The 26,563-nt window shown below is 39.1% G+C and overlaps 3 protein-coding genes across 8 annotated transcripts in view; 2 read left to right on the forward strand and 1 right to left on the reverse strand.

Moving 5' to 3' along the window:
- The window catches only part of JAM2 (junctional adhesion molecule 2), a 60,865-nt gene extending 52,803 nt beyond the window's left edge, over positions 1–8,062 (forward strand). The window contains exons 7-10 of the mRNA XM_045540487.1: positions 909–1,016; positions 3,127–3,142; positions 5,482–5,524; positions 7,960–8,062. Of these exons, the coding sequence (XP_045396443.1) occupies positions 909–1,016; positions 3,127–3,142; positions 5,482–5,524; positions 7,960–7,992 (200 nt within the window). The 3' untranslated portion in view covers positions 7,993–8,062. The remainder of the gene's footprint in view (positions 1–908; positions 1,017–3,126; positions 3,143–5,481; positions 5,525–7,959) is intronic.
- Positions 8,063–15,622: 7,560 nt separating this feature from the next.
- On the reverse strand, positions 15,623–25,690 carry ATP5PF (ATP synthase peripheral stalk subunit F6). Of its 6 annotated transcripts, none has more exons than XM_045540497.1 (4): positions 25,605–25,690; positions 20,658–20,836; positions 16,350–16,474; positions 15,623–15,805 (listed from the first exon to the last, which is right to left on the reverse strand). In XM_045540497.1, the coding sequence occupies exons 2-4, from the start codon at positions 20,819–20,821 to the stop codon at positions 15,768–15,770; spliced, it is 327 nt and encodes a 108-aa protein (XP_045396453.1). In that variant the 5' UTR covers positions 20,822–20,836; positions 25,605–25,690; the 3' UTR covers positions 15,623–15,767. The 6 variants fall into 6 exon arrangements, with proteins under 6 accessions (XP_045396453.1, XP_045396447.1, XP_045396449.1 ...); XM_045540491.1 differs by lacking the exon at positions 25,605–25,690 and adding an exon at positions 24,745–24,834; XM_045540493.1 differs by lacking the exon at positions 25,605–25,690 and adding an exon at positions 24,695–24,783.
- GABPA (GA binding protein transcription factor subunit alpha) overlaps positions 25,165–26,563 on the forward strand; it is a 33,781-nt gene continuing 32,382 nt past the window's right edge. Inside the window, exon 1 of the mRNA XM_045540488.1 lies at positions 25,165–25,332. The gene's annotated coding sequence lies outside the window, so the exon portion shown is untranslated. The remainder of the gene's footprint in view (positions 25,333–26,563) is intronic.

Raw genomic sequence — 26,563 nt, forward strand, 5'->3', positions numbered from 1 at the left:
TGTAGCTGAATCCCATATTCAGAGCATGCAATAAATTGTATTGTATGAAATATGGTGTCCACCAGCCTGTTACATAGTTCTTTCCTAAACAAAGTCATGCTCATCATTTTATTAATGACTCGAATGAAAGTATTTTTAATACAGTTCTCAATTTGCAGAAATGTTAAGCATAGAAGGTTAATAATCTAATTATTGGGCAACAGAATCAACCCCCCAAAAAGTTGGTAACATAGTAGTCATTCCAAACCTGAATCCAAAAAATCCATTTTTATTAGATCAGAGGATAGATGACTTAATAGCAACAGGAAAAAGCCTCAGAGAGTTTAATTCACTTAAAATTTAATGGGATGGCAGTTTAGTGGCATATATATATGTGTGTACATGAACACACACATAGACACCTCCCTCCCCGTATAAATTCAACAAGGAAGATGTTTCTGATGCTTAGTTTTACATAATAACTGGCACATGTTTTGAGGCTGCATTTTTCATTATTTGTAAAATTGACACAGATGATGATGTAAGAAGACTTTTAAGTAACATTTGGGGTGGGGGTGGCAGGGGAATACTTGAACTCACTGAATTTCAAAGATTGTTTCCAGCCTGGTATCTAACACTGTGAATTATTATACATCTCTAAATGAATGCAAGAGAATACCATACATTTTGTATCTGGATTATGGAAGTTTTTTAAATTTAATACTCTTGCAAAGCTTAAGTTCTGTTAATATTTTTAATCAGTTTTGAGCCAGGTCCTGGAAGTGAGTTAGCTGAACAGGCTTCAAAAGCATGAAACTATGCTTCATGGTATAGCTGCAAAGGGGAGCTTTTTTGAAACTTTTCAATTTAATTATTGCATCTGTTCTTCTATTTAAATGAATTTATATGTGGTTTATTTCACATTCCAGATGATCTCAACATAACTGGCATCATAGCAGCTGTAGTAGTTGTGGTCTTAGTGATTACCGTTTGTGGCCTTGGTGTGTGCTATGCTCAGAGAAAAGGCTATTTTTCAAGTAAGTAAGTTTTACCCTTCTTTGATAGACAACTTCCTATGGATATACAGTTTTCTTATGAGACACTGTTTCTCCCAAGAAGGTCTAACAAACTCTGGAGAATATTTTTCATTGATTTTTCTGCTGTAGAAAATTTCCAAGATGGGTTATGAAGCACCTTAGCAAACCTAGGGAGAAAAGGCAGAACTGCCTCATTGCAAAATTCTAGGGACCACCACAGAACATGTGAGAGGCATCCTTGGAGTTCACAGTGCAATGTGACAGAGATATTTAATGTAGATGGATATTTATAGTATATTTACATGATTAAAGATCCCTTTAAATTAGGAATTATATATCTCAAGCTATAAATTGACTTCTGGCTGTATAAGAAATTTCATTGAAATAAATAAGTGAAATGTTTTATCAGGGTAGAATATTGAATGTCAAATTTAGCACAACTATATTTAGAAGAGAATTGTTCAATTAAAACTAGAAATCTTTTGTATTTATTAGAGTGGCTTCTGTACAAGGTTTTTAGTTCTTCAGGTTTCAACCTCTTATAACTTCAAACCCCTTTTTGATGATGTAATGTGTTCAATGTAAATGGGTGTGATTAAAAATTAATGTTTTATTCTCTTAATGCATTTCTTCACTCCCAGTCTTTCAAATTATCCGAAAGCTAAAAAGCTGCAGAACTCCATAAGTTCCACTGGCAATAATGTATAAAGTAGAATTTTTTAGTGGAACAATAAATAAATTTATAGCATGAACAAGTTTTAGACCTGTTGTTTTATAATGAAGTCTAATTTTAGAAACTAGGTTAAAAATATTTTATACCAAAATAAAACTTAAATTCAAAAGGAGTTACCTATAAATAGCTATTATATATCATAAAATGTTTCCATGAACATAGATTCAAGGAGATTCTCTATAATTAAGAATAACTGCTCTGTGAATTAATACTTGTGTATAGTGCTTCAATTTAGTCCATTGTAACATAATTTTATGAATGGAATCCAACTGTGTCCCTCTGCTGGTCACCAGTGAAAGTACAGACAAATAAGATAATTCATTCAATTCTTGTCATCTTTATCTATACTTGCAAAGAATACCTGTCTGAGTATTTTTAATGAGGAGTTGGCAAATTTCTAAATTAGTTAGTCTATTTGGATATGAGGAGTTTGCTAGCTAAGAATGTTATTCCCGTCTTCATCAGGCAGAAAGTCTATGCAAGGCCGGGCGCGGTGTCTCATGCCTGTAATCCTGGCACTCTGGGAGGCCGAGGTGGGAGGATTGCTCGAGGTCAGGAGTTCAAGACCACCCTGAGCAAGAGCGAGACCCCGTCTCTACTAAAAAATAGAAAGAAATTATCTGGACAACTAAAAATATATAGAAAAAGTTAGCCAGGCATGGTGGTGCATGCCTATAGTCCCAGCTACTCGGGAGGCTGAGGCAGAAGGATTGCTTGAGCCCAGGAGTTTGAGGTTGTTGTGAGCTAGGCTGATGCCATGGCACTGTAGCCAGGGCAAAAGAGCAAGACTCTGTCTCTGAAAAAAAAAAAACAAAAAGAAGAAAGTCTATGCAAGAGAACTATATTCTTGAATTTGCATTTAGAACAAGGGTCAGGAAACTATTTAATATGACCTGTGGTCCAAATTCCCCACCACCACCTGTTTTTCTATGGTCCATAAGCTAAAATGGCTTTTACAGATGAAAATTTACAATCTGTTTGATGATAGAGAACACTAACTTTGAACCTCAATTAAGAGAAATGTCATTCCCCCAGAAAGAATTCCATTATTCTAAACAGTAGACTTATAAGACTTTGATTATTATTATCATATTTTGAATTTCATCAATAAAAATTTTTAGAAATTTGTTTTCTCTCTTGTTATATAAGTACCTACATAGTATCCTTGATTTTGCCTCTTAGTCCATAAAGCCTAAAATATTTGCTGTCTGGCCATTTACAGAAAAAGTTCACTACCTCTTGGCTTAGAAGGTACAGATCTCAGAAACTGAAGGTCAAGATTAATAAAAAGAAATTGAGCCAAAACTCACTTTTATGTGAATCTGTACCATACCATGTTAACTCCTGTATTAATGACATATACTTATTCTTTTGTAGAAGAAACCTCGTTCCAGTAAGTATACTTTTTTACAATGTATGTATTTTCTCCTCTATCAACTAATTTTCTATTAATCATCTGCTTAAAGTCAAAAGTGGAAAGTTGGGTTATTTGTGTAGCTTTAATCCTATAGAAAGCTACTCAAGTTCATCAAGAAATCCCACCTCCTACCTCACTCCTCATATCCATTTGTAAATGATCATCTGAGTAAGAAATATGCTCACTATTTTGACTTCATAGACATTTCCATAGTACTACTTTTAAAAACCGTACTTACTATATTTTCCTAAATGGAAAATTTTCAAGTAAAATTGTACTCAACAATCCTTTTTAACATTAATTTAATACTGCTTTTGTGCCCAACACTGTTTTAAGGACTGGAGATACAACAGTGAACAAAACAGGTCAAAAAACCAACCAAACCCTGTCTTGTGGGGCTTACATCCTACCAGAGAAAGGCAGAAAGTAAACAAAAATAGATGCTATGTAGTCTGTTAGATGGTGATGAGTATTGTAGGAAAAAATAGAGCAGGTAAGAGAACAGAGAATACAGAAGGCAAGAATGGAAATTGTCATTTTAAACAGGGTGGTCAGGGAGCGTCTCGCTGTTGAGGGGATGTTTGAGGAAGATCCGATGGTGAGGAAGCAAATTGTGTGGACACCCATGAGAAGAGTGTTCAGGCAGAAGAGAGAACAGATGGAAAAAGCTCGAAGCTGGGAATTTCTGGAGGGTCTGAGGGACATCCAGGGGAAACCGAGAGAGGCAACTGCACAGAATTCGCAGGGACCACATCATATGGAGTCCCTTCCAGGCAGTCGTGAGGAGCCTGGCTTTAGTTACGAGTAAGACAGGAAGTCACTGGAGAGCTTTGAGCAGAGGAGTAGCATCATCTTACTTAATTTCTTCAAAGCTCACACTGGCTACTCTGTTAAGAATAAACTACAAGGTGAAAAGGGGTAGAAGCAAGGAGATCAGTTAGGAAACTGCTGCAGTAACCAGGGCAAGAGAAAATGGTGGCTGGTACTAAAGTGTCAGTGATAGGATACTGGATGTACTTTTTTTTAACAACTTGATAATCTACTGGATGTGGGCTGAGAGAGAGAGAGAATAAAATCAAAGATGGCCTCAAGGTTATGAGAAGGATGGAGTTACTGTTTATGGAAGTGTAGACAATTTTAGGAGGAGAGAGAGTTTGGGAGCAGTGGTCGGGGTAGGTGGGGAGGTCTGGAGTGTTTGCTTTTTAATATTTGATGTGCTTATTAGATTCCAAATGGAGATAATTAGTAACTGAATATACAAACCAGGAGCTTGGGAAAATAACTGGAAATGGGAATGTAGGAGTTATTGGTGCACGAGATCTGGATGAGATCACCAAAGCCCCCAGTTTGTGGGCACGTATTTTGTGACTGTCCTTCTTATACATAAGGACATGGCAGACCCAACTTTGGGTCTATGAGCATTCCCTTCCACTTCAGCTGCCACGGCTTTAGATAGTTTGTCATCTCCTAAGTCCTTTGAAGACTTAGCTGCCAGTGACTTTCTGTTCCCAGACTTCTGACTCAACCCTGGTCTCTCAGTCAGTACTAGTCCAGGTTGAAGTACAAGTTAGCAGGACTAACATCAACAAAGAGGGTGAGTCCTGCACAGCAAGGTAGCCTAAATGTGTTGCCACCTCTCCAAACTCCCAGCCTCTAGGTGATTGTGAGGACTTCCGCCTTTATTGAGTAACGTGGAAAGTAATTGGAGGGTTTTGAGCATAGGAGAGAGATCACTTTACATGAGCAGAAGGGTTGGCAGTGCTGCGGTGAAGGAAGTTATTCTTCCTTCTATCAATATCGCAGTCAAACCAGGTAGTAATCTGGGAAGGAGTATCTTTATTCCTAGATATATTTCCTCCCATTTATTGAATCTGTAGCCTTTTATGTGTTGAACGATGAAAGAGATGACTAGAACCCCAGTCACCGTGTAAAACTTTCTTTCTATGAGAACAAAAGTGAATTTTGAGATTATAATATTCAAGCTTGCAAAATTTTAAATGTTAATATGTTAAGTTAAAAGTTAATAAGCCTCTGGCTTGTAAATGCCACAAAAATCTTTTGTATACCAGCTCTAGGCTACATTTAGATGCACAGGGCTTCACACACACTGATATTTTGTTGCCTGGCTTTCTCGGTGAATATTGTCTATGTACATAAGAAATTCACTTAGGATTATTGGCTTTTTTCCTACCTAAGATACATGTTCATGTTCTTGCTGAGAAAATGTATGGGATAAGATTAATCAAAAGAAGGTATGTGTTTCAGGATTGGAAGTGACAATGTACTAAATATTGTCTTTTATATTCTACAAACAGGAAGAGTAGTTCTGCATCTAAAGCTACTACAATGAGTGAAAACGTGAGTATTTTTAAAGCATATTTATAGAATAGATGTTTTTAGGGAATAGGGCAGGGAAATGAAGGAATTGTATGGAAGTTGTGGATTTTCACTTTTGTTCCCCCCTCATGCCAAACATTTATCTTTTCTCCATGTTGGGAACATTGCAATTCTTCTCTTCTAGCTATTTAACAATATACAATAAATTATTGTTAACTATAGTTTCCCTACTGTACTATGGAATACTAGAACTTATTCCTTCTATCTAACTGTATTTTTGTACTTCTCATTTTCACTTTTAACACACTTTTTTTTAAAGAGACAGGATCTTGCTTTGTCGCCAAGGCAAGAATGCAGTGGCTATGTCATAGCTCACTGCAGCCTTGAACTCCTGCACTCAAGCAATCCTCCTGCCTCAGCCTTCCAAATAACTAGGACTGCAGGCACATGACACCCTGCCCATCTAATATATTAAAATATATTTTGTAGAGAAGGTGTCTCTCTGTGTTACCCAGGCTGGTCTTGAACTGCTGGCCTCAAGTGATCCTCCCTCCTCTACCTCCCAAAGTACTGGGATTACAGACATAATTAGTATACTTTGTGTCTATAGAAGGAGTTAAGTAAATGTTTGTTTCCTTTCCCTGACTGAAATGGCATGATAAAGAAGCCTGGCATTTGTAAGGCAATTACAGAGAGTGAACTTTACCATATCATTATTTTTTTCTCATGGTGTTTTCTATAATTAGTGTGCCCTCTTAGTATCACTAGGCCTGACATTATCAGCTCTATTTGATAGATGAGGAAAATTAAGACACAAATTCTCACAGAATAACAGCTGCGGAGCTGGGACCTTTTGCTTCCTGGCAACTTGACCAAGCAGATTGTTTCCAGCAGATCTGTGGTACCAGGACTCGCCTTTGGTTATTTGACACACTTGGAAAATTTTAGGGCTATGCAATGTCTTAGTCTTTTGGGGCTACTATAACAAAAATACCATAAACTGGATAACTTATAAACAATAGAAATTTATTCTCACAGGTCTGGTGACTGGGAAGTTCAAGATCAAGGTGCCAATAGATTCAGTGAGGGCCCATTTCTCACAGATGGCATCTTCTTGCTCTGTCCTCACATAGTGGCTGGGCAAACAGGCTCTCTCCAGCCTCTTTTATAAGGGCACTAATTCCATTCCTGAAGCCTTTGCCCTCATGACCTAATCACCCCCTAAAGGCCCCACCTCTTACTATTACTGCACTGGGGATTTTAGGTTTCAACATATAAATTTTGGGGGGACACAAACGTTTAGACAAGAGCATAGACTATCCTCTGCTATTATTGAAAGGAATATTTCAGAAATATTTGAAAAGATACAATAGTTACCTAACTCAGATGGTTTATGGACCATAATTTAGACATTTGGACCCTTGTGCACTTTTATAGTTGTAAACACTATAGTAAATCTGTAAATACCATCATTGCTCACATTTTGTGGCTTTTTGGATGGATATTCAAACTTTTGGATTATTTTTCAGGAATATAGTAGGGGAAAGGGGAACGTCCAGTGTTTTTAGAGGCCTAAGTCTTGTCTTGAGAAATGGAGTGTGGTTTCTCAGAAACCCTTGATAATCTGTCGTGGGGATTCTCTTAGATTTCCTTTCAGTAGAGCTTGGAGTGGGGTGTGAACATCCGTATTTTAAACACTTGAGTGATTCCAATGGACACTAGTGTTTAACACCTACTTACTGCTCCATAGAGCTTTTTTTCTGTTAAAATTTGGTTCTTAAAAATTACTCCAGAATCTGTATAAAACAGAAGTCACCTTATTTTGTAGTCTACTATACTGAAACTGTACTATTCTTTAATTAGGGGGCAAGCAGTATGTAACTCCATATTTGTTCCTACAGTTTATGGAAAGTACATCTTGACTGTGGAATTAAATAATCTCATCCCTCTCTACAGTAAATAGCACTTTGAGGCTGAATGGAAAGAGCAAAAGCCTTTTACTTTTTCTTTGCTTTCCTCTCAGTTGCCCTCATCAGCCAAGAGCTAAAGTCTTCTTCAATTCCATTTTGCACTATAGCAGGGTTTCTCAGCCTCAGCGCTATTGGCGTTTTGGGCCACATAATTCTTTGTTTTGAAGGGCTGTCCTGCTTATTGTAGGATGGTTAGCAATAGCCCTGGCCTCCACCCACTAGATACCAGTAGCATCCCCCCAACAAACAGGATTTTTCTCATTCGAAATTCCAGTCCTACTTTAGTCTCTGGGCGAAGTTGCAAAGTACCTTATCTGCTGGGATTCAGTTATTTAATTTTGCATAAAATAGATTTAATTAAATATATGTTGGTTTGTACCTGTAAATTTCTTACAATAGATGTAGCTTGATATTCATAAAATTTATATTTTTTTAAATATGAATTAGCACATTATACTTAAACTTGTTTTTTCTTTCTTTTCCTAGGATTTCAAGCACACAAAATCATTTATAATTTAAAAGATTCCACTTTTGAGATACACCAAAACCACAGTTGTTATAGAAGTTATTAAACTATTATAAAACTCTGCTTTGTCTTACATTTGCAAAGAAAGTACACGAGGAAATGAAATTGGTATTTCATTATAATTTGTATGACTGCTAATTCACCTGAATTTGTTATTTTAAACAAATAATTCTGTCAACACCTAAAATACAGTCTGATTTCCATGTCTGGACTGAGTTAAAAGAATCAAAATATTTTGTAATATTCTGGGTTTTGTGAAATGTTAACAATGTCCTAACTTCTAGAGAAGGTTACTAAAATATAGTGATTGTGAAGTTAATCCATAGATCATGAACATGTAAACTGCACACACCTCTGTGCCAAGAGTCTGACTTAGGGGATTCAGAAAATACTCTGACAGATGCAAAAGGAACCTCTGGTCTCATTTCTACCAGAATCCTCTTTTCTCCCCTAATACAATCCTTATTCCGCTGTTCATTTATCACTAATATATCCACAGAAGGGAGGGAGTGGGCGTAAGTCTTATGCCCAAGGATTTTTGGCACTTTGTGTTTACTTTCATTTCTGAGAACCAACAGCAACATGAAAAGAAATACCTAACGGCTGGAGCTCACAGGTGGGCACCATAGGATTCACCTGCTGTGTGTCACTGCTTTCTTCATTAAACGTAATTTTGATGGTCAAACACAAATCCAGTGGCTCATTTCACCCTCAGAGCTGCTTGCTGCTGTTTCCTTCCCCTAAGACTTCTTTGACGAGGATCAGTGACCTTGACATCGGAACTCACCGCTGGATCCTACACAACTTTGCAGATACCTTTACCTGCATGAGTGGTGACTTCACATCTGTTTGTCTCTAAAAATGATGCAGTGAAATTCTGGGCAGGGCCAAGTCCCTTGGGGCTGGAGGTTGCCAATCCTGCTTTAGGGAAAGCAGGGATATGGAGGAAAGAAGTAGTTGTCTACAAGGAAAATGAGATGAAAAAGCTCCTGTGAATCCCTGCATCTGGCACCCCTCTTGAGACATGGAGGGCACACAAGAAATGGCTGAAATGAAGTCAGTCTGATCATCTGGTTTCTCAGCTGATTAACCACAAAAAGCCTCCAGCTAGTGATACAATGTGAAAGTTCCAATGATACATTTAATAGTTAGAACGATTAGGCTATGTTTAGAAAGCATTGTCATTTTTAACTTATTTTGACTATTCAATTCATAATCAGAACAAAATATGGCTAGGGTACGTCCTGTTCTTCTGGACAAATCTGGAGGAAAAGGTCACTCACTACCTTCGACAACTCCGAACATGGTGAAGCTGCTTTCGAAGGAGTCTGCTCTTCCTACTCAATGGGCAAAGCAACTCTCCAGCATTCACTGAACAAACAGATGGAGTAAGCACGCACTGAGTGCCTAGCATGTGCCTGGACACCAGGTCACCAGGAAGATGCCTGCTCCCCCTTTGACTTGTCTGTGGCATTCGTTGCTTCTCACTAGATCCCATCCTGAAGATTCGGCTTCTGTAACATTGCTGTGCCCCAAAGGCCAAATTATCACCACATTAGTCAGCAAATATCTTTGTAAAGGGCCAGATAGTAGATATTTTAAGCCATATGATTCCTGTTGCAACTACTGGACTCTGCCATTGTAGCACAAAAGCAGCCATAGAAAATAAGCAAATGGGCGTGTCTGTGTTCCAATGAAACTTTATTTACAAAAACAGCAGGTGCAGACAGGATTTGGTTCACAGGCATAGTTTCTCAACTCATGGTGGTGAAGGATGGAAACAAATACCTGTCTACAAGCTTTTGTAAGAAATCAAGCTAAATATTGCCTATGCTTTGATTGGAAGATTTGCTTCGGTTTGAGGAATGCTTTCCTCTTGCATTGGCAAATGCCTGTGATTCTCGAAGATGCCTCTTCAGACATACCTATCATCACACATGATCAACTTCTTCAACTTAAACCACACAAATCCATATTGGTGGGTTGGGGGGAAATATGTAGTGCCTTAGCTTCGCTAATAGATGAAAAGCCTATTTTTCAGACATCAAAGGCTGGCAAATTCATTTTATGCATCTAACACTCTTTGTGTCATATATTACACATTATCTTAAAATATTGTATATAGCTAAGTAAAAATCATTGTATAAAGAATGCTTTCTCCCACACAAAGGACGTAATATTGGGCACTAATTTTCTAAATATTAAAAGTATACCTGTGGGTCACTGGTGTCTAGATTCGTGTCTCCGTTTGCTTTTACTTGAGGGACTTGAACACTAAACAGCTGGTAAAATCCCACTGTAATTCTGAGAGCATTTTATTTTCTTGCAGTGAATTGTGTTGTACAAAGATTAGGGCTCTAGAATCTTTAATAGCAAGTTTTGTTTTAATTATTATTGTTGCTGTGTAACTGGAATTAATTTATTTTTAGTTGGAGGTTTAACCTCACTAAATCTGGAATGATTGTTTTTTAATACAACATTGCAAAGAACTTCCTTCATCCCACAGGTGGCTTTGTTTGATTAAATTCTACATTAATAAAAATAGCTGAACTTGCTAAACGTTTTAGCCCCATTTAACAGTGCAGGGGAAGAGTCATCCAGCTATTGTTGTGCAGTAAAACCCAGGAAACTACACCCTCTTACCATCTGTAGCTACATGGCTAGCTCTTCAGCTGCTTAAGATTAGAATCTCATCATCTCTGTTTGGATGACTGCCAAGTTCTCCAATGCTGAGAAAAATGCTCTGAAAATAAAAAGCAAAAACTATTTATTGAACACTTTATATATGTTAGAAGTGGGGGTGGGTGGGTGGAGGTGAGGGTGTATAACGTCTCCTCTCAGCGATGCTATAAAGTGGGCAATGTCATCATTTTGCAGATGAGGAAACAGAGGGTTAGTGATTTGCCAAGAGCTGATGAGTGAGGAGTCAGGGTCTGTGTGGACTCGGGTCCATCTGATCCAGGATGTTTCACACACCATGTTTTTTTTCTCTACCCCCTAACATTCCTTTCTTGTGCTCTCTTGCACTTTCCCTTAGTGCTCAGTAATCTCTGGCCCATCCATGGCCTCCCTGGTTTTATAGCCTACACATAATACTTTTCTGCCTTCCTTCCTCCCCCTCCCCATCTAAATACCATATTGAGCCATTTCATCCTCATCCACTCTCCACTAATGCCTAAACCTCAAATTCTATCACCACCATCCCCCCTTCCTATCTCTAAATCTCTCCATCTTTAACTTCCCATTGATTCATTGACTCCATCATTGTTTGGCTTATTTGATTCTTTGATCAACTGCTTTAATCCTGTTATCTCAGGCTTTTGTTACTATGTTACCTTTCATCTTCTGCGACCTTCCTCCCCCAAGAAGGTGCCTCTGTCTTAGTCACAATTTCAATCTCTCCTGTTCCAAAGGCTCCTTTGCCCTCAAGTTCCTCCTTCCCCGCACCCCAAGTCAGTATGCCTGATTACTCTCTTGAGCAATGTTAACTCCCTTCTACTCCTGGCTAAAAATCTTTCATTTTTCCTTTACCTAACCTATCACCAAGGTTCCTTAGCCTGAAATTCAAGCCCTCCCACCTCCACACACACACACACACACACACATCCCATGACATTGTCACAACCTGCCTGTTCAGCTACACGTTCCACTGTCCTTTTTGGTTGCCTTATGGACCCATCCAGCTGAACTGTGGTGATTTTTATCTTAATGACCCATTTTCCTCCTCCTCTATACATTTACTTATAATACTGCCTTACCTGGAATGGTAATTATTCTAATCACAAGATGTGTAAATTCTATCTACTCTTTTTAAGAGACAGGTCAAAGTCCACTCTCTCTAGGACAGCCTATTTCCCCTGCTGGAAGAAATTTCTTTAGTCTCTGAATTTTCATAGCATTTGATTGATCCTCTTATGGCACCTGTTGGTTTCTGTCTTACAATACACTTAGATATTTACATGTCTGACACCCCTACCAATCTGGAAGCACTTTGAGAAAAGAACCATCTTTATAAGCCCCAAAGTATTTAACAGTATCTAACATATAATTGTATCTAATAAATGATGAATGAATGTTTAAAAATCAAAGGAACATTTGTGAAAGAGCAAATTTAAAGACCTTAATAACATTGTTCCAGAGATTTAATAGAATATTAATAAACTATTGTGTTCTGTATTATAACCCAGTTCATTTATATTATACAAAATTGTACAACTTATTGCTCCATGAATGAAAGCTGGACAGAAATTATTTTTCTCTTATCCCACTCTTTCTTTTAACAATTAGGTGTCCATTTTCATGCACTTCTTAAAAAGCTCAAAATATCTTTACAGCTTTCAAATGTTAAAATGTAATATTCCTTCTTTCTTGTTCTGTAAGTTTTTAAAACACCTTTAGTAGTAATAACTCATCGGGAAATTCAAGGTAAACTGTAAACTATTTGTTGGTACTTTCTAATATTTGTTACTTTTTAATATATGCCACATTTTTACTTGACTAAGTTTGAAAAAATGATGTTTAAGACATATGAGAGTGTAAAATGTCTTTGTTCTTTCTACTAAAAAAGTGCTCTAAAAACAAGTGAATAGTGTGTACCAACAAAGGACCTGTTTAACTTCTTTGAGATTGAAGGCAGACTGTTTGTTCCAAAGCTTCATTTTATGATCTTTTTATTTTCAAATTTAAATATGCTATTTTTAAGTCTGCTTAAAGAGAGTGTAAAAATTAAGATTTTTCTAAGATCTGTAGTTGGATTCCTAAAGTTGCACATGCTTTTTTTCATTCACAAACTCACTTTCCTTCCAAATATTTAACTACCACTGAGTTATACTGAAGTTACAGTAGGTCAAAAAATTTACTTTCCTAAATTTTTAAAAAATTTTTTTCAGATACATTGTATGCAGCCATTATTTTTCTAAATTTTAGGACAATAAATACCAAAGAGAATTAAAAGAAGTTTTATACATAAAGCTATCATATAACAGTATGTTAATTGGGACTTTTTCTGTTGGGACTGTCTTCTGTTGAAGACAAGCGCCCCACTTGGTTGAGAAAATGCAAAATACATCCACATATAAGCTCAAGTGTGTATGGATGGATTAGGGGTTGGAAGGAATAAGGGAAGAGGAGGGGAAGAGAGGCAGAGAGACCGAGACAATGAATTGTCTAAATTATGTGACAGTGAACAATTTTGTCAAAGTTATGAGCAGTACTATTCCCCAAGTCACCCCCAAGGCAAGTAAAGAGAATTTTAAAGAGAATCACTTGTAAAAACTGAAGGCACCTGCCAAGGAAATAGCAGCTATATGAGCAGGATGAAAGAGTTGGAAAGATATATCAAGAAGAGGGGGAGGCAGGGGAAGATGGTGAAGCATGTGTATTCCAAGATTTTGTAGGTCAAGGACGTGTGAGTTTCCAGTGGGTCCAGCAGGCATCACTGAAAGTAGTTGGCTTTGAGAATTCTTGCCAGCATTTCAAAAGAAACATCTGAAATAAAAGACTGTGGACATATAGTATTCCAGTGGGAGCTGAGGGGAGTTTGGAAAAGATGGAAAGGACCTCTCATTTAAGGTAATCTACGCAACTGAGGAAACCAGCTGCCCCACGGCCCCCCTCTCCTCATACATGCACCTTATCAGACAGCTAGCATTTGGAAGGCTGCTACACCAGAGGCACCAAAAGAGAAACAGTAACAGCCAAAACCAACCAAACAAAACCCAAAAAAAAACCCAAAAATCCCTACACTAAATGGATTAAGTAAAAATTGCCTAGAACAGAAGTCTTCTTTGGTGATTACTACAGGCAGTACTAGATAAGCAAGACACACGTCCCTTTCTAGTTCTCCCTACCTCTCAACTCATATTTCCCTCCTTTTATGAGGACACCTGTCAGATTGGATTAGGGCCCACCCTAAGGGTATCATTTTAATTTAAACACCTTTAAACCTCCTATCTCCAAATAGTCACATTGTTAGGTGCTGGGGGTTAGGCTTCAACATATGAATTTTGGGGAAACACAATTCAGCCCCTAACACCAGACAAGTGGGAAAACAACCACAAAAACCCCCAACGTTTTAAATACCCAGAAGTCGGAGCAGGTAGAGGTCTTCTGTCATAAACATATAAGATGGTCCTGAAAGGTAAGCACAGGATGAGGAGCGTACTGGCACGTAGAAGTGCCAGACAAAGCCTGGAGTTTGCAGAGTGGAGCAGTCTTCCCAAAAAGAGGAGGGGCTCTGAGGAAGATAAGGCTCTGGTGAAGATCCATGATGCACAGCATCACTAGAGGCTCAGCTGGACAACAGGGAGCACTTGCCTGACCAAAATTTGGATACACATCCATAGCCCTATAATATAGGGCATGGGAGTGGGGCAATTCTTACAGTTAATCACAAACAGAATCCCATTTCAATAATCAATAAAGAGACTGGGATATGGCAAATTCCACAGTTGTGAGATAAAAAAAATGCATATGAGATAAACAGGTGTAAGACTATAAAAGGTAAAATTCAACTAAATTTTAAGTGCAGAGGGAGGAAAAAGGTCAGTTTGTTCTCTGACTGGCAGGTCACAGGTTAGAGAAAGGCCCTGAGGAACTAGACTTCCTCAGTTACCTGTAAATACTGCCATAATTAAACATCAGATACTATTTCAATGCCTACAATTATTTAAATAAAAGTAGTTCAACTAATCTGTCATTGCTTAGCTGCATTTGCAAACTGGGCTGCTTCTTTTACTACTTTACCTTCCCCCATTCCCTCCCTACATCTTATTAATCACACCTATGCCATTAGAAAATATTTGTGGATCTTTCAAAAAGGTATTCCTCACTAGGTTTGACTTCAGCTATGTCATGCCACAATATAAATATATTTCCTTTGAAGTGAGCTAAATCTCATAAAGATAGCTATTTACTTCATATTTTTAAAGAAAATCTTTAAAGGTTTATTCAGACCTGCATTTATTGAAACATCAGAGATACTGTCAGATATAAAAAAGCATGGTTGTTTTTCCTTTTTAAAAAATACTTTCCTTGAGATCTATAGTTATTGAAATTTTCATGGTGTCTGATATGCCACTTATACAGGACATATCTGCTGGATCTTTTGTTACTTGGACAAAACACCACCATATAGTTTAATCTTTTAAAGTAAGGGCCTTTATAGAACTCTCCTTCCACTTTGTTCCCACTTTTCCCTCCTCAGTCTATACAGAACTATAATAGACTGTGATGTGCAAGCAAAGACAAAGGATCTGGATTACTGGAATAAAAGCATTTACCATGTGAAGAGATGGAAGTCAAAACATAACAGATGTTTCTATACATATTAAAAACTATAATTGAACTTCCTGAGAAAGCTATGTCAAAGGATTTATATTTATTTATTTCTTAGTATGCTAGGAGAGGGTATAACATCCCTGCACAATAAACATTCCCTTAGGTAAAGGTGGCTCACCTCAGGCAATAAGTCTCCGTTTCTAAAAGTATACCCCTGCACACTGAGAACAGTCTGGCAGGGTTATGGGCAAGTTGTGCCTAATTTATCCAAGGTCTTCAACTGCTTCATTACAATCAAAGGATTTAAAAACAAGCCTAAAACACAGAATTCAATACACTCAAGAATACACTCAACATCACCAAATAATTTATTTGAAATCAGAATTAAAAGAACATTTGACAGTTGTGAAATGTATGTTTATTCTGAAACTTCTGATTAGTTGTACAACTAATCTGTGACAAATTACCAGATTAATTTTACTTCATTTTTTCAGGACTGGGGTTTTTCGATGACTTCAAATTTAGGATCTAAGAAAGAAAAAAAAGGTTCATGCTTAGCCATATTGCAATAACATGCATTACCTAGAATGCTTCAAGATTTAACTCATCAATCTTCTGAATTTTTTAGTGAATATCTACTGTTTTAAATATCTACATAGAAATATAACAACAGGTAAACATTTATACAATACTTCCTACGCGCCAGGCTATCTATTAATCGACTTTGCATATATTATGTCATTTAACTATAACTGTCATGAGGAAGATAGTATAATTCTCCCCAAATGTCAGATGAGGAAACAGGCACCAGTTAATTATTCAAGTTCACAGAGCTAGTAAGTGATATTGTCAGGATTCAAGATCAGGCAGTTTGATTTCAGATGCCCACCAGTTAGTTTCTATGTTATATGATCTCCTATACTAATGGCAAACATTCATCCAGAGCTTTGCATACATGCGTCATGGTTCTAATAAATTCATGTAATTTTCATTTAATCCTCTAATCCAAATAATTATAAATATTCTCCACTTAATCCCCCACAAGAACAAATCTGTAATTAAAGAGATTTACCTTCAAATTTGAAGTTAGGGAACGTATTCATATCTGCTTTACCATACATTTGCTTAAGCTTAAAAACCTCCTTCTCTAGTTCTTGCTGATACTCTGGGCCGGCATCAACAGGTCCTCCAGATGTCCTGTTGTATATAAATGAGCAAATAAAAACTAATTTTATGCACTAGTTTACAAAAACAAATTACCTTTCACCATCAAGTTTCAATAGACCTTTTAAAGGTATTCATGTAGGGAAAAAAGACTTTGCAAAAAGAAAACAAGTACTTCCACTTGAATTTCGATTTAACTAGTTTAATATGAGATTTCAACATAAATGAGGCAACTTCAAACAAATCTCTAACATTCCAGGTTTGTTAGTGTGAAGGATACCTATTTAAGTTGGAATCTCTCAGGGTCTAAGTTGCAATCAGGTATAATGGTTAAGTCTGTGAGCACCGAGTCAAAGACTGGTTCCATCTGAACATCAGTTCTACCATTCAGTAACTGTATAAACCAGAGGGAAGAACAAAGCACTTTAAATTTTAGTTTCCACATCTGAAAATGAAGGTCCTAACAAATGAGGGTGCTAAGAGAATTAAAGAGATAAGGTATAGGTATCACTTGGCATAGTGACTGGCATACTGAGCACTCAATACATATCTACTATCAATTGCTGTAAATCAGCCAGTGCTAGATGGTTTTTAAAAGATTTTAGTAACTTTAAGGCTTCATAACAGGGGTCTATCAAAGAAACAAATTATTTCCTACCTTCTGAGATTGTGCAATTTAGAAGAAAAAAGATTACATGCTCACAAACATTTATTTTGTAAGGGAGTTATACAATGAGCTTCAAAGACTTGGTTTAACAAAAAGCTATTCAAGTTGAGGAGAGATCATTTTTGCTGAGCTCATCAGGGAAATTTTCATTTAAAAAAGGTGGCATTTGAGGTAAATCACGCATCTGAGGCTAGATTTTATTTTGAGACCTTCTAAGACTGAAAAAGCAAAGGCATGGAGGTGGTGAAGCATTGCTGTATGCGGGAAATACTAAGCAGTCTGGATAGAAAAACCAGCAGAACTCAGATCACGAGAGGCCCAGCATGTTAAGACTGGGAACTTGTATTTTATTTGCCAAGCAATAAAATGATAAAATTAGAATTATGTTTTTGGAAAATAAACATAGCATCATGGAACAGAAGCAGGGCCAATTAGATCTAATTAATCCTTGAACAAATTGTTCTGTTTCTGTCATAAATGTTATTGCCTATCAACTTTAAAAATGTACAAGTGAAAATTCCTTCAAGAGTAATATTTTCACACATGCCTATGATCAAAGCATGGAGTCTTATTTATTTTAAACAATTTCCACAAAAAATACACAAACAGGTCCAATTTAAGAACTTGTTCATGATGTTTCTTGTTAAACGCCCAATTTTCCTTTAGATCAGCACTAACAGAATTTTTGTGATATTAGAAATCTCTATTTGTGCTATCCAATATGGCAGCTACTAGAAATATGGCTCATGTGATAAAGTACTGAATTTTTGTTTATACTTAACTATAATTAATTATAAAATTATTGAATAGTCCATGTGGATAATGGCTACAGAAATGGACAATGAAGTTCTACATAGAGCCTTCAATCAGATACTCTAATACTGGTTACTAATGGATGATGGTTATTATAAATTTAATATGCTCTGTGATGATAAAAATGGGCCAGAAACCATCTACCTCTTCAACTGAATATACGTCTCACTGCCCATCTTGTTTATTACTATATCCTAGGCTCCAGCATGGTGACTGGGACAAAGTAGACACTCAGGAGATACCTGTTCATTGCGTTTAGCAAATACTACGCACACTAATCTATTGAATCATTTACTCTTTATAATATCCTATGAGATGGTGAAGTATTGTTATTACCATCCCCATTTTACATATGGGGAAACTGTGGTACAGAGGTTAAACAACCTGCCCAAGGTCACAGAGCTAACAAGTAGCAGTGCTGGATTCTAGCCCAGGGTCCATGCTTAAAACACCTCTCCATGCTGTTTGCACTAATGAATGAATGATCCACAAAACATTCCTTAGATTCAAGGTATATCTAAGAACTGACTTCTTAGTGGACAGGCTTTTAAGGACAGTTAAAATGCAAACAGCACCAATACTAAGATGTACCACCACCTTTGGACAGAAGACACTCAAAATTTCCTGACCAGTCCAGCATACTTTCTTACTGAATACTGTGATTTTTGGCAAATTCTAACTTTCACTCTTGCTTTTCTCATATATAAATTTGGGATAAAATCTATAGGGTTGTCAGACTTTCATAATTATGTCTATAAAGCACATGGTACCTTATTATATTTTAATCTCTTCACTATCTCTCTTCCTTAGTTTTGGTTATGGCAACACCTTTTTGTTAGTTACCTTGTCTCAAAAGTCTGTCTGTTTTGATTGCTTCCTCTCCTCTACCCCTCTACCGGCTCACCAAGACCAGTTCTCAGTGTCTTGACTCTTGTCACTTTTATAGTCCCACTGCTATGAAGGTTCTCACCAACTAATGCTTGAATCATTACATTTTCCTAACATGTCTTGTCTTTGCTCTCTTCTCATCCCAATCTTCCAATAAACTGATTAAAATTATGTTCCTAATTCAAAATAATCTTGTTCCACCCCAACCATCCTGTTCAAAAACCTTTAATTTCTCACAAATGCTTATCACATGGTATCTTAATTGCCCAGTCCACAATCAAGACCTTTCATAATCCCTCATTTTAACCCCATGCCATCCTTATTGCTCACTATACTCCTAATACATCCTATACTCCAGGGAAACAGAATTACACAATTCCCCAAATATACCTTGTGCTTTCTATTATAGTTTTCATGCCTTAGCTCACACCATTCTTCCTCCTGAAAGATATCCTCCTCCTAACCCTATTTATCTATCCAACCTTCATAGCAATTGGTCTTAACTTAGAGGCCCCTGGGTGTGGGTGTGGGTGTGTACTGACAGTCTTCTGCAGGTTTGAGAACTCTTTTATTTTTTTGAGACAGAGTCTTGCTCTGTTGCCCCAAGTAGCTGAGACTATAGGTGTGTACCACGACACCCAACTAATTTTTCTATTTCTAGTAGAGATGGGGTCTCACTCTTGCTCAGGCTGGTCTCAAACTCCTGACCTCAAGCAATCCTCCCACCCAGGGCTCCCAGAGTACTAGCATTACAGATGTGGTGAGCCACCATGCCCGGCCAAGAGAACTCTTTCAAGCTATAAGCAAAATCATGTGAGTAAATTCTTCACTTTTTTTCTTTTTAAATTGGGAAGACGACCCACAGAGGGTCATTCATCCCTCCATGAGATTCTCAAGAGAGATGAATGACCCCAAACACGGCCTTCAACACCAAGATAAAACATTAACGCTTTCAAGAAGTCTTCTATGATGCCTCCAACTAGAAAGGAGTGCTATGAACTCCCCAAACACTGAATGTGTCACACTATCTTAGCACCTAACCCATTTTACCTTATATCGTATTTACTTGCTTACAAGCTTTCTACCCCTTTCAGATTTTAAGACTATTGTGGAAATGCAGTGTGGCCCACCACAGTTAATAGCCCAGTGCTTTGCACGCAGTAGACAACTAAACGAAAGAAGATGAAAACTATGAATTGATATATACAACTTTCCCTAAGATTTGAGGGTTGCATCTGATGATACCTAAGGTGGTCACTCATTTCCAAAAGCTTGTGGTTCTGTAATCTTGTTTTTATAGACTTACTTTATGCCATTTCAGTCTCTTTTGTCCTTTGATACTCCCAGAGACATAGAACTATGGAAATATCCTTAAAAAATGCTATGTTTATATATTTCCCCCAAATTATGTCATCACAGGGCACTAAACTGAGAGTTAGAACACTTTGATGACATATTCTTTCCCAATTAGTTTTATAGTCTTAGGCTAATCAACGTCTAAGGGACTTATTTTTTTCAAATATAGCTGCTAAATTATTTCCAAGATCTTATGTACTTCTATGAACGGGCTTAGTTTAAATAAATGACATTATAGTAAGGATATATTTTAAATGACAGTAGATTTAATAAGATTCTCCCTTGGAACCCTTATAAAGAAGACAGTTTGGGACTTTAAAATAATCAAGATCCTTATCTTCTTTTTTGAGGGCACCTAATGAACCTCTATCTCAGGGATCAGCTGAGTGAAAGTCTGACACTTTCAAACACCAAGTGTTTTTATTACCATCTTTAAACTTACATACTTGGAATATTTATATTTATGCTGTGGTTGGTTATCTACCCACTTACTGTCGCTTAGATCTGTATTCTCTAATCTTGTCTACGAAGAGTTTCTGTACAGGATCAAGTTCCTTATTAAACGCCACTGCTGTAACACCGATGTTCCTCCGCAAATGGACTGAGACTGCCGATCGAATAACAGAGGAGAACCTGAAGAGCCTCTGAAGAATCATGGTGATTCTATGTTACTGAAAACAAGCATCAGAAATGTTAATATACTTATTGTAGATCACCTCTAAATATCATACAGTGCAGAGGTCCCCAACATTTTTGGCACCAGGGATCAGTTTCATGGAGAACAATTTATACACAGACGGGGGTGAGGGGCAGGGATGGTTTTGGTACATTACATTTATTGTGCAGTCAAACCTCTCTGCTAATGATAACCTGTATTTGCAGCCACCCCCCAGCACTAGCATCACTGCCTCAGCTCATAAGGAGCTTGCAATCTAGATCCCTCGAATGCGCAGTTTCCAGGAAGGTTCAAGATCCTTTGAGAATCTAATGCCACCCCTGATCTGACAGGAGGCGGAGCTTATGCAGTGATGCAAGTGTTGGGGAGCGGCTGTAACTACAGATGAAGCTTCGCTCACTGGCCAGCCGCTCACCTCGTGCTGTGTGACCTGGTTCCTAACAGGCCACAGACTGGTACCAGTCCTTGGCCAGGGGGCTGGGGACCACGGATACAGTGAGAATCTCATTCTAATGATAGAACTAAATAATACCAGAACTCAGCTTTTCTCTTCTTTATTCTCCACTGCAAGTTTTTTGGTTCCTAACAAAAAAGCCCTGGAATCTAGGAGCAGTTAGGTACAACTCATGCCTGAGGTTCTACCAGGATTAGAGCAGAAAGAAAGCACAAAATCTGGCGTGGGGTGTTTCTTCTCCCATGAACTTAGTCTTGGACTAGACTGTAGAGGAAACAGAGGTAGGCTATTAGAATACTGCCTACCCCCATGATGAAAAGAACACTGGTCTCAAACTCATGTACCAGGTTTCCTTGACACCTACAAAAAGTCAAGAGTGCCGGGTAGGGAAACTGGAGACAGTTGCCGCAGCCAGAAATGATAACAGGAAAATTTGTACTTAGAAGGCCCAAAGGAGGAGAAACTGCTCTGCCTGTTAATGACTGCAGGACTCTATAACAATTAAATCAAAGTCCAAAAGAACCAGCAAGGAAAAATACCAACCAGCCCAAGTGAGCCATGCAATGACAGAGGGGAAGATCAGGTAGTATAACCTTATCAGTGAAACAGAATTTGTGAAGAAGATGAAAGAATTTTAAAAATCAGGACTTAAAGAATTCCAAGTCCTTAGACTTCCTGAAGCTAAAATACATCATTTTCTGGGAAATTTAAGTAGATAAATTAAAAGAGAGGACAATCCCCTTGAGATTTGATTTAGTGATTTAAAGATTAAATGCAAAACATATTCCAAATTATAACAAATATATGCAAACAGGAACTCAAGAAGAAAAGGAATAGATAAGATGGCCATAAATAATTAAAAGAAAATTTCCCTCAAATTAAGACTGAGTTTACAAACAAAGGATTTACCAAACTTTATGTTGGAATGGCAACAAAATTTCACACCTCAACACAGCTTGGTAAAATTTCTGAATCTTTAAGTGAAATCTTGATATGCTAACATGCTCCCCATGCCCTCCCTAAAATTACCTAATAATAACTCATTATCATCACACTGACACTGGACTTCTATTAAGTTATAACAGGATTAGCGGAAGGATGCAAACTTGTGTTACTGGTCTAAATATAGAAATTAGGACTAAGCATTCAGAAACCTTTATAACAATTCAAGTAATTTATGCCTGTTGAATTTAAAAATAAAAAATTAGAGCTTGCATTTTGTGTGACTTCATCTTTTCATCTCAGTTTTTTGGTAATTCATTTTTTAAAAATATTTATTATTTTTTAATTTTAAATTTTTTTGTGGAGATGGGATCTTGTTATGTTGCCCAGGCTGGTCTTGAACTCCTGGCCTCAAGTGATCCTTCCACCTTGGCCTCCCCAAATGCAGGGATTACAGGGGTGTGAGCCATCATGCCCGGCCTGGTTACTCATTTTTTGCTGTATTCTTCAAAAGTATCCACAAGAGATGGGGGGCCAAGGGGGATGGCCGTTTGAGAAGCACTAGCTAGAAGATTTGTTCTCAAATAGGGTGCGGGTAGGGGTAGAAACGGGAGATTTTATCCCCCAGGAGACATTCAGCAATGTCTAAAAACATTTTTGGTTGTTCTGACTAAGATGAGTGCTACTGACCTCTAACGGTTAAGAGGCCAGGGATGCTGCCAAACATCATATAATGATAATAATAACAGAGTGCTACCACCACCACCACCACCACCAAGAATTATCTGGTCCAAAATGTCAATAATGTCAAGGTTGACAAACTCTCCAACAGCATTTAAAAACCATCAAAAGAAATCCTACAATCAACAAGATATACTTCACCTGACAGATGAAAGCAAATTATTTGAAGAAATTATATCACTTTGCCCCATTAGAGAAAAACACTTGAGAAAAGACTATAAGCAAACAACAGATGAGAGTACAAGGTGCCACTTATTATCATTCCCATTTTTACACATACAGAAACTGATGCTTAGAGATTAATTGACCTGAAGTTACACAGTTGAATCTAACTCAACACAAATACACAAAAAAATAGTGTACAACTCAGTTTACTTTCCCTTCTGGCAACCTAACGACACGGTTAACATTCAGCAATAAGTTCACTTGACATTTGTTCAGCCCTAGATATTTTGCAAAGTACTTCCGTATATTTTTTCCCCTTGTACACTTACAGCAATACCCTTAAAGAGTTAGAAAAAGGTGTTCTTATCCCTGCTTTACAGATGGTAAAACTATGTCTAAGAAAGGTTACTGCCCATAATCCCAGTTAATTTGCTCTAAGTCTAACTGAATGAAAAGATGTTACCTATTGCAACATAGCTGAAATCCATTTGCATATCTTCAATTACCTACCATCTAAGTGCTAATGATTCCTAAATCACATCTGTCTTTTGGTCTTTCCCTGAACCTCAAACCTATATACTGTATTCAACAACTCTCATCCCTCTTATAAGTCCTATGAACTTGTCCAAAAATAAACACATACTCTCATATCAAAACTTGTTCCTTCTCCTTTATTTTTTTTTCATTTTTTCACTAAGTAGTGAGTGTGGATTGTCCAATCACGCAGAAAATACATGTCATTACACAAACAAGTGTAAAACACCATCTGTGATAAATTCTCTATTCGAGTACTATCGGGTGCCAGGAGCCTATGATTATATTTGACATTAAAAAGATTGGCGAAGGCAACAGCAAGAAAAGGGTACAGTCGTTGCAGAGGCCTCGTCGTGGGAGGAAGCGTGGTTCTCCCATTTATAATGACTGCCCAACCGAAGGTTAGTCCGTTCGCCGCCTCTTCGCTGCGTATGCCTAAAAACCACCACAGTTTTTAGGTGGGTAGCAAACTTTCAAGATTATTACTACTCTTTTACCTCTTATGGGGCATGTCCTGCGTAAATAGTTCAGAAGTCCCTCCCGCGTGTCCGGGGTGGGCAGGGCTGGCCAGGCCTGGGCCCACACCTGTCCCGCCCCTCTGACCTTGGACTGCCCCAGCCAGGCTGCCGGCCTGGGACTCGCCCCCCTCCCCGCCACCCCGACCCCCCGCCCCCGGCCTCCCTGCCTTCCGCGCCTCCCCGGTTTGTCCTCCGGGAGGGTATTATCAGTCTTACTTATTGGGTCTATGGCAAACTTCAAGGCCTAAAAGCGCCGAGGTCAGCTGTGACCTCAGGCCAGGACATGAAGGTGCTCGAGAAGTACAGCTACCTCTCTTTCTAGTAGAGCAGAGGTAACAGGCAGCCCGGGCCTCGTGAGGACACCCAGAACTGGAATCCCAAGAGGCTACGCCGGACTAGCTACCCTCCCAGTCACCTTGCACTCAGTCCCAAGCTGCCAAAGCCACCGCCGCCGCCACCGTTCTACTTCCGGCCTTGGCTCCGCCCCTCCCACGCCTACCCGCCATCGCTATGCATTATGGGCCGCCGTTTCAGTCGGTCGACGCTCACCGGACAGGAAACGTCTCAGAGACAGTCTGCGACCGGACGGCTCTAGGTGAGACAGAAACCAAAGAGAAGGAGGAAGTGGAGGGCAAGTGCTTCCGGGTCCCCTGGCGAAGCCTCCGCCATCTTTCCTCCGCCTAACTTGACCCGCTCTTTTTTCCTTTTGGAAACCTTGCTTAATACGCATGCGCATCCTGCCTGGCCTTTTCCCCTAGTTCAACCTTCCCTCCGAGTCAGGGTCCTCCTGCTTAGGACTGTTGAGGTGTATGATTGTGCAGGGAAAGTGAGACTGTAAAACAAAGCGGATTGGGGCGTTGTGCTTCTCTGTGTCTCGTGAGACTCCGTTGCCGTGGGCGTTTGTTTCGCGCACCCTGCTGGGAGTTGTAGTCCTGGACCCAGGGGTGCCTGGGAGGCGGGAGGGGGGTTGGGGTTTCTCGGCGCCGATTCCGCGGGAAGGGCCCGGGGCCCTCACGCTTCGAGTCGTGGGAGCTGCAGGTCTCACGCGGAGAGACGCTGCGCGTGGAGCCCGCGCCGCCGCCGTTCTCAGCCGGCTCTGGAGCGCGGGCGGGGGCGACGGGGCCGATTCCGGAGCGGGTGAGTGCGGCCGCGGGGGAGGAGGGGAGCGCGGGCCCGCGCGGGCCGGCCTCGTTCCGGGGCCTTTTCCCCCACAGCGGCCCCCCCGCGGCCGCCTCTGTGTTTTGTTTCCGCTGGTCCCCGGCGCTGTGACTCCCATTTCCGTTCGTGGAGGCTTGAGGGAGCCGGGTGGGGAGGGGCGGGAGAGGCCGTGCGGGGAGCGAAGGGAAGGGGCGGGGGGCGAGCGGCGTGGAGCCCGGGGGTACCGCGCGCCCCCGGGTCCCGGACCTTACCTGTCGCCTTTCGCCACTCCCTCCGGGCCCTGTCCCCGTCTCGCCCGTCTGAAGTCCGTGGCCGTCTTCCGTCCTCGCAGTCGGGGTGTGATCCTGATGCCCCCTTCGGAGGAAGATGCAAAATCAGCCTCAATGCCCAATTCAGTTGTCCCTTCACTGAAAATCCATTTGTCTTTCTCGAATTGTCTCACAGTTGCACCAAAACAATTTATTAATGTATATGGTATCCACCTTTTTTTTTTTTAAGTGACGAAGTAAACCAAGGAGATAACAGTGGATTAGTGTAGCTTGCCAACTTTTAAAGTTTTTTGTGCACTAGGAGATAAGCCATGTGTGCATCTTTGGATTTAGGGATCCCGATTTGATTTGGTTGATGGCAGAGAGAACAGTGCCTAATACTGCACTGCAAGATGACAAGTAGTAATTTAGAAATAAAATTCACTTTATGAGTGGGTTCCACTAATAATAGCAGTAGATCTGACTCATGGGAGGAGCAAAGATTTAGAAGGCTTCGTTTGAGGGAAGTGTAGAACGAGGCAGTGATAACATTTTTAGGCACTGTGTAATCTTTGAGAAGAAATTGGTCAACTCTTAAGCAACTATTTTAAGGAAGTAGCCTTTCTCTCAAGGTTTGATGCAGGTTTTCCAAGCTTACTTATTTTTAGACATATACTGGTATAGGGTGGACTTAAGTCAATTTTACCTGGATTGTATATACAGGAATATGTCATGAGGGGTATATGGTCTTGAAATAACAAAATAAATAATGACCTACTTGTTAAATTGAAGGAACTCATGCGACCAAGTACTAAATTAAAACTGTTAACTTTAGTCTTTCTTTAGCTCTTTATTTATAAAACTTCAAACCTACAGGAAATTAAAAAAAAAAATACCATAGACACCCATATACCCTTTACCTGAGGGTCACCAGCTGTTAATCTTTCACCATATTTTCTTTC

The sequence above is a fragment of the Lemur catta genome, chromosome 1, assembly GCF_020740605.2.
Source record: "Lemur catta isolate mLemCat1 chromosome 1, mLemCat1.pri, whole genome shotgun sequence".
Lineage (NCBI taxonomy): Eukaryota > Metazoa > Chordata > Mammalia > Primates > Lemuridae > Lemur > Lemur catta.